We start from the raw sequence: 8,392 nt of genomic DNA, 5'->3' as shown, positions 1-8,392 counted from the left end.
TGACGCAGTACCTTATTTCTTTGGCTTTGACTAAACTATAAGGAATATTTGGTCAAGCTCATATCCATTGGAAAGGGCTCATCGTAAGCTTTTCAGAATATGCAAGATTGTCTAAAACGGACTTCGTATGAGAGAGTTATGCCTGTTTTACTGACGTGTTGTCCTGCGACTCGATTACGACCACGAGCACGACTAGAGCTCAGCCTCGAGTCCGAATAGACTTGACCTTCGAGGGGTGACATCCGGGTAAGGTTATGGTGCTTCTCCCATGTTTCTAAGTAATAAAACATCACAAGAATTTAGTAGGAATCCATCCAAGGAAGCATGAACAGTGAGAAACGAGTTGACCTGGTGGTCTAATTGTCATGCATGTGCTCTTGTAATTGGATCTTGTATGATTTGAGGATTATTGTCGATATTGATCGTATCTGAAGGAGCCATGGGCTTATCAAGCCGTTAACCCAACGGCTTTGAAAAGTTATTAACACCGAATGATCTAGTGAGAACAGTAGTATTAATACTGGATCATCCGGTGAGTACACTCTCACAAACTAGCCGTTGGAACCCCCACTCAAGCGTCTGTGAACACCGGACACTCTGGTGCATCTTCATCAGCGGACTTTCTGGTGAGTATACCTTAGCCATCCGAGCCAACTTCTTCTCTGTGTAGTTTGCTCCGGTGTAGCCTCCGGTGCTCATCACTTCATCACCGGACTATCAGGTGAGCAATCCTCAGCCATCCGAGCCAAATGCAACCCTCTCTGGAAAATATGCTCTGGTGAGATGATCTTCAGAGCACCTAACCTTCCGGTGAGGTCACTACATTCTCCTATTTTTTAACAATGCTCTGGTGCTTGCCTCCGATGTGTTCAAATTAATCATTAGACTATCCCATGGGTTCTTCTGCTTCTTCTTCCTCTTTGCACTATTTATTATCCGATGTGTGCACTTCCATAGCACCGAACCATCTGGCGTACTGCTTGTGTCCATTTTGCGCACGTGTCACTAAGAAATACTCCGGTGTTTAGCAAACACTTGGCACCAAACCTTTCGGTGAGGTCAAATACCTCTGGACACAATGTTCCAGTGTGTTCATCTATGTGAACACTGGACCATCCGGTGAGTAAATTTCTCCTGGAACTTTTTCCAATTCAACCAAACTTTGTTCCGGTTTTGGTGGTTTCTTCATGTATTGCATCCATGAGACATACTAACACATATTCTTTGCAAACATGTTAGTCCCATTGACTATATTATCATTAATCATCAAAATCACAAACATAGTCTAATAGGGCCATTTTCCCTACAGAGTCGAGAAACCTCTTTTGCTACTCCTTGGGGCGGCAGTTGATTGCCCAGGAATTGGCTACTGACTAGCATAAGGGTCAGGGAGAGTGGCCGAGATGAAGACCCTACTAGAGCTAATGACCGGTGCCGTTGATGCCAAGTGACCCTCTACGGGACGTGGAGGTGATCTGGTGGTTGTTGACAGAGAAGACGAACACACTTTCTTCACCACCGAAGGCTCGGGGGCTCCATTGCCAAAGACCTCGTTGACAACCTGGTTGATGATCCCATCAAGATGGCCAACATCTTCATCTCCCTCTTGTGCAGCCCGTGTCACATACTCCTGCGCCATTTGCTCTGTGACGTCAGCGTTGAGGAAGAGCTTCTAAACATGTCTTTTCTTTTAGGTTTCCACCGAATATTTTAGTACCAAAATGAAAACAAATGCATCATAGTCGTTGAATCCATTCTAAACGTACAACAATCATCAAACTCATGGCTCGAACCTGCTGTCCTGTAACTCAGGAGTCTGCATCACCTCTTGCAGATATTTCATCTTTGTCCTTGTCGAGATGTCATCATAAAAAGATCAATCACGATCTCCTTCGCCCCTTTCAATAATCCCTGGCTTGTGTGTTGCATCTTGGCACACTGACTGCGAAATTTAGTCGCAACAGTTTCCCTGAAACCGAAAGAGCATCAAAAGAAGCACGAATATATCTGGTTCTGCTATCTGCCAATTACATTGTGTCAACTTTGGCCACTGTTTCTTCTAGTACAGCGGCAATGGCTGGCTTAGAGTAAACGAGGATAACATCAAGAAATATATAGTGCAATATATGGACCCCTCTAGCATAACTTATGCTTAAACTTCTGCACAAAAGAATCTTTTCCACCGTTTCACAAAAAAAAAAAAGACTTCTTCAGAGAAAACCCAGACTGCTCCCAATAGTAGAATTCTTCACCAGGTGAGAGAAAACAGAAGCATGGATTGAACTATGTTTCACCTACCAGTTTTAGGAACAACGAGAGTTTTCCTGGAACAAGAATAGTTGTTTGTACCTTCTTCCCTAGGAGGCTAGGAGTCCAAGAAAATATGACACATATGACATATCACGTTAGCCATCGTTTTCTTAATTAGTTCTACCACCTCTAGTTATGTTCCATGATCACAGATAAGATCTAATAATAGGAGATACAGAACGACGTGCATGGTATAAAGAACAAAGCAGATAAATCCCGTAGAGAAGACAAAAATAACGGCGATGAAGGGTGATACTTTTAAAGGGAGCACTGGCTTTTTTAAGAAAGAGATGCATGTGTATTCCTCTGTTTACAAGTTAGAAAAGCATCCTTCTACTTATGGGAACTTTCTGTCCTCACGAGCCAACTGTTAGAATATATAGACATGGCCCAAGTTCCTAATAAATTCTAAAGGCTCACCATATGAAGGTAGTATGTAGTTTTTAGTCTTACCTTATTAGTGGAGGTAGAAGGAGACTAACTTAAAAAGAATTATATCTTCCATCCCGTTTAGCTCACGTTGATAGGAGGGTAAGAAGAACACATGTATATACTTGCTTGCTTGCCAGGGGCGAAAGGCCTGTTGCAAGGTTGCGTAGTTGTGGCCTTTTTTATAGTTTCTATTTTTTTGCTATATGGAAAAATAGTTAACACGGTTATGAGATACGAAGATCGTGTCGGTTAAGATTGTGATCATGGCACATCTCAATCAAGTGATTTTTCGATATATACCTACCGGTCGCCGCACAAGGTATACGCGAGTTAGGGGTTTTACCTCTTCTTCTCTACTGCACCGTCACAAGTAGACTACTATATCCCGTTACACTAGCGTGCACCGGCTATTAGAAGAGCAGATCTCTGAAATCTATTGCCCTTGAGATTCTATACTAGGAGATCACAAATAAGGTTTTTAAGGAGTGGCCTTCGTAACTGCTCATGGTCTACTGTTTCTACATCTTCATTGTCCTCTTTATCATCGTCTGCTATATCGCCAATTACAGGTCATCTACATCTCTTGCTGCTACTACCTCCTTTGAAGGAGATCGGTACATTCACTGCGATCAGATTTCTTGTTCTCATGTCTGTCATATGCTTAGTATTAGGTTCACTACCGGATTTTGATACTTTGCCGTGTGCCCACGGCACACGGCAAAGCGCTAAAAACACTCGGCAAAGTGTTTGCCGAGTGTTACACTCGGCATAACACTGTCGGCATACACAGTGCCGGCAAACAGCTGTTTGCCGAGTGTTTTATGTCGAGCACTCGGCAAACATATTCGCCGAGAGCCAAATACGACACTCGGCCAAAAAACCGACCTAACGGCGTCAGGGCCGTAACGGCCGCTTTGCCGAGTGTCTAATGTATACACTCGGCAAACCTCGCGACGTTGCCGAGTACCCTCCAATACACTCGGCAAAGGGAGTACAGAATAAAGCCAAGATAGCACTCTTTGCCGAGTGTATACACTCGGCATATCCTTGTTTGCCGAGTGTAACACTCGGCAACCTATTCTATACCAGACGGCCAAATAATCCTACCAGTTCAAAACTGTCGCTGCAATTCAAAACAATTTATATATATCTCACATATTACCACATTCACATAAACATCACATAAACCGTCGCATAAACATCACGTAAACCATCGCATAACATCACATAAACCGTCGCATAACATCACATAAACTGTCGCATAAACATCACATAAACCGTCGCATAAACATCGCAAGTGACACAAACATCACAAATTGTCGAGACAAGATAGCAAAATATAGTCCAAACAAAAAGAAAATGTTGCAGGCCATAACAGACTCCACACTTGATTACCACCTTAACCTGCATCAATCAAGGAGCAAAAACACTAAGTAAGAAGTATGCATTTGAAAGTAAACAGAAATGCTAAGTATGGATATGGGGTTACAAAAGTAAGTTTTCAAAGTGAGGAGAACAAACCAAAGTGAGGTGGAGTACCAATGTGCGAACCTCCAGCTCCAGGCGTATTCGATCCCTCTGATGGATACTGCACAAAAGAGGATATAGTTAGCACAACACTCTATGGTTGTAGGAATGGCAATAATGGTGATTACAAGGTTATAAACTAACTCACAGGAGTGTGTGGAGCATGTGGAGCAAGTGGACGAGAAGGGGTTGGCATCGGTGGCGGAGTTTGGCCCATTGCAGCATAAAGGGGTGTCATCATCGCGTACCACTGGGATCGTTCTGCCGCCATCCTCTCCTCGAACGATCTCTCTAATTCGTGCCGGAGCCTCCTTTCTTCATCCAGCTGGGCCTACAGTATGTCATCGCAATCTCATCATCGTTCCAATGCAAAGCATGTACAGATCGTCGAGGATGAATGAAATAGAACTAACCTGGATTTTGTTCATCGCAATCCGTGTAGGCTCTGGGCAAGGACGTATACCCGGACCTGAGCTCGTGCTCTGAGCTCTAAGCTGAGAGAGAGAGGGAGTGGTGGCCGTATCGAGTGTGCCGTCGCCAATCCAGAACCGGCCATGTTTCTTGCCTCCTCCCGCCCTCATAACCACTTCCCCATCAAGATCATGCTCGCTCGGATCAAAGTCTGGGCCGTGGACCTCCTTTGCCATCGATGTGTATCCATCCAGGCGAGCCTTGATGTTCTCGTTGCTGTACGCTGAGGCCGGGTCATTCGGGTCATATGCAACCCCGTGCATCGCCTTTGACTTATGGGCCAAATCATAAGCCTTGAACTGGGAGAGAGGCTGACCATCATTTTTTGCCGACTGCAACAGAAAAGCAATAACATTCATAAAGGGGACGCCTGCACAGAAATTAAGGAGAACTGAGCTTGGGAACAACAGATGCTATTGCATACCCATCTAGCCGCGAAACTAGTCAGGCTGAGGTTGCCTTGATGGTGTGGCGCGCCAGGCATCAACAATCGCCTTTCCCGGCAAGCATTGTGACTCTCCTCCCACTCGGGAGCGCACCACTTCTCCACGATCACCGTCCAGCACGGAAGGTCTCCTGCGCACCACCCCGGAGGCACCTAAATAATCAAGTACATAATATATAAGAAGAAGAAATTAAGTGTTAGTAATCTAAGGAATAATAATCTTTAATGTACTTTACCTGCAGGTACTGCTCCCGGGTCAGAGATATGGTCCTAGCGTCTTTTTTTGTCACCTTCGCTCCAAGGTGTTCCGCGTGAAATTTGATCACGGCCTGGACGTGCGCCTCGTAGTGCATATCCTTAACAAGCTTCTTGGCAGCTTTGTCGACGACAGCAGCTGCCCTAGCCTCTAAGCCCGGCTCGCATCTAAAAAAATCCTGCATATAGACGCGACAGATCCAGTCATTAGTTAAATAATTTCCATGCGATTAGTATTGACTAATGTAGTGTGAAAGAAACTTACCCACAGCTCGGCCTTCACCCGCTCGGCTCTATTGGGAAACACCCTTCCCTCCCGATCACGGGCGTCCGGCGCGGCTGCATAGTGGGCCCATGTGTATGCCAGCTCGATTACTCCGCCCAGAGTAACCATGCCAGGGAACTTCTCCTTGATCAAAAGTCCAAGGATGCCGTTTACATGGCGTGAGTGGTCACCCTCTCCAACCCTCAGCCAGTTCCTGCACAAGTGTAAAGGCAATTTATTAGTATGTGTTGAAATATTGAAGATACAAAGGCAAAAAAATAGTGAGAGTAGAGAGAGTCATTTACTTCTCCCCATCTGGTCGAATGAGCGGGTGTCTAGCCATTGGCACCGGTCACCTCGGGAGGCTAGAAGGACCACGCAGCCACACACGAGAAGAAGTAGAGCTAGAGCTACCCCCCTGGTCAACCTGCTCCTCCTCTACCTGCTCCTCCTCATCCCCAGACTGAGTCGCAGCCGTAGGTATAGGCGAGTCAGACTCAGACTCAGCCGCACCTAGAGGCGACTCAGTCTCCTCCTCAACAGCAGGTATAGAAGGACATCCTCCACCCCTGCCTCCGCCTCTCGGCCTTCCTGGAGGTCTTCCCCGGGGTCTCTTTCCGGACCCGTCACCTGCATCCGTGGCTTTCCCCGTCGCCTTTTTGTATAGCGACGTCAACTTCCTCATACCGCCCACCATGCTTCAATCACTTCCTATGAGAACGAGTAAACCAATTAGTACGGATGTTACAACTTGATGTAAATAAATGAAGCATACTAAAAAAAACATGCTATGAGAAAGAATAAATCATACAGTTATTAGAAATAATCATCATCATCGGGATCAGCTGGATCATAAGTCTCATCATCACTATCACGCGTGTTGAAATAATCATCCTGATGCTCGGGAGGAGGAATGCCGTCATCATTGTCATTGCCTATATGTAACCGCTCAAGTAATTCCAAGTCCCTCACATTCTCAACCTCATCTTCTTCGTCCTCGTCAGCACCAGTTTCATTGTCTACTTCCATGACCTGAGCTTCCGTCAAGTCGATCTCAAAAATCCCTGCGAGGCCATCTTCTTGAAAGAATTCTCCATCATATGTGTTGGGGTCTATGTTGTAATCTTCATTGTTTGGGACTGGTAGTTTACCGTGTGGCGGTACCTTGTACACAACATCCAAACCCTTAAGACGCTGAACGGTTTTGCACGGGTACGAGAGATAATAAACTTGCGTGGCCTGTTGAGCCACAATATAGACATCGTCTCCTGGTAAGACGGTTGATTGTCGAATTTCGACTAGCCCAAGATTAGGGGTCCGTCTCACAACTTCTGGATCGAACCAATGGCATTTGAATATGACGGGATTCAGAGGTTTGCTCCCATCAAAATTCAGTTCGTATATTTCTTCAATTCTTCCGTAGTACTCAGCCCCATCTAAGCCTGGAGTAAAAACTCCGGTATTTGTTGTTCTACGATTGGGTCGACTCTGCTCGTGGCTTGCTGTGTGGAAGCGATATCCATTCACGTCGTAAGCCTTAAATGACCTGACCCTATAGGCACAACCATCAGCAACTTGTCTCAAGTCGGCACTCATAGACTCGTCGGTTGTTCCCTACAAGTTTAAGCGGGATAGCTTGGTGTATTAGTCGCATGTAAGAAATGAAATTAAGTTAGAAATGAAATCAAGTTGGTGTAATAGCCAAGTTAGAAAGTACTTTCTGTTTGAACCAAGAAATGAAATCAGGCATGTCATTTCCCACACCATCTCTAAGAAGGGCCGAAGCTTCCTCGAGGGTAGGTTCCCTTGATTCATGCCAGAATTGCTCATTGAATTCCCTATAGCAATGAGAAGAAGCGGAGTTGGACACAAACTTGTGAGTAGTTGAGAAATAATGTATTGAGCACTTACTGCATGTACGGCTCCACTTCGGATAGGTTGGTCAAGACATACAACATAATAGTGCGCCACTCTTCATGTTGCAAGGTCTTGTTAGTCGCACCACTTGCACTGCCAAGTTGCCCTCTAAAGATGCTAAGCTTTGATTCATCTTCGGGGTTGCCAGCATTGTAACGAGGGGGTGGATTATGCACACTGGTAAGATTATTAGCATAGTATTTTGTTGTGTAGTTTGACACCTCCTCCAGGATGTATGATTCGGCTATGGATGCTTCAATTTTGCATTTATTTTTACATTTATTTCGAAGAATCTTTTGCAATCTCTCAATTGAGTAGCACCAACGGCCCTGCACGGGCCCCCCCATTCGTGCCTCATACGGGAGGTGCAAAATCATATGTTGCATCGGATTAAAGAAGCCAGGTGGAAAGATCTTCTCCAACTTGCAGAGCAACACAGGCGCCAGTCTTTCCATGTCTGCTACCACGGTATGAGATAACTCTTTAGCACAAAGCTGGCGGAAGAAATTGCTCAACTCCGCAAGCACTAGCCAAACATCCTCGGGGACATAGCCTCGAATCATCACCGGCAGTAGCCGCTCAAGCCATATGTGATAGTCATGACTCTTGAGCCCGTTGATTCGCAAAGTAGCTAAATTCACTCCCCTCTTCAGATTCGCTGCATACCCATCAGGGAACATCAAGGTTTGGAACCACTCAAGTACTTCCCTCCTTTGGGCCCTTGTAAGAACGAAATTGGCCTTTGGCTTCGTCCACGATTTCCCGCCTCT

The 8,392-nt window shown here is 45.5% G+C and overlaps 1 protein-coding gene across 1 annotated transcript; it reads right to left on the bottom strand.

Annotated features, from left to right (window-relative positions):
• Positions 1-6,405: 6,405 nt before the first annotated feature.
• On the bottom strand, positions 6,406-8,174 carry LOC133914685 (uncharacterized). Its single transcript, XM_062357739.1, has 4 exons — positions 7,617-8,174; positions 7,423-7,543; positions 6,713-7,319; positions 6,406-6,416 (listed from the first exon to the last, which is right to left on the bottom strand). Exons 1-4 carry the CDS (start codon positions 8,075-8,077, stop codon positions 6,406-6,408), a joined length of 1,200 nt encoding a protein of 399 aa, XP_062213723.1. The 5' UTR covers positions 8,078-8,174.
• Positions 8,175-8,392: the final 218 nt, after the last annotated feature.

This window comes from Phragmites australis, chromosome 4, assembly GCF_958298935.1.
Source record: "Phragmites australis chromosome 4, lpPhrAust1.1, whole genome shotgun sequence".
NCBI lineage: Eukaryota > Viridiplantae > Streptophyta > Magnoliopsida > Poales > Poaceae > Phragmites > Phragmites australis.
Note: the sequence above shows the minus strand (reverse complement) of the source record. Positions and strands in the feature narration are given on the sequence as shown.

Coding starts and splice junctions, on each gene's coding strand:
- LOC133914685 (XM_062357739.1), bottom strand. CDS start 8,077: ATGGAAAGACTGGCGCCTGTGTTGCTCTGCAAGTTGGAGAAGATCTTT. Junction 7,544..7,616: donor GAAGTGGAGCCGTACATGCA/GTAAGTGCTCAA, acceptor TCATTGCTATAG/GGAATTCAATGAGCAATTCT. Junction 7,320..7,422: donor TTTCTTGGTTCAAACAGAAA/GTACTTTCTAAC, acceptor TTAAACTTGTAG/GGAACAACCGACGAGTCTAT.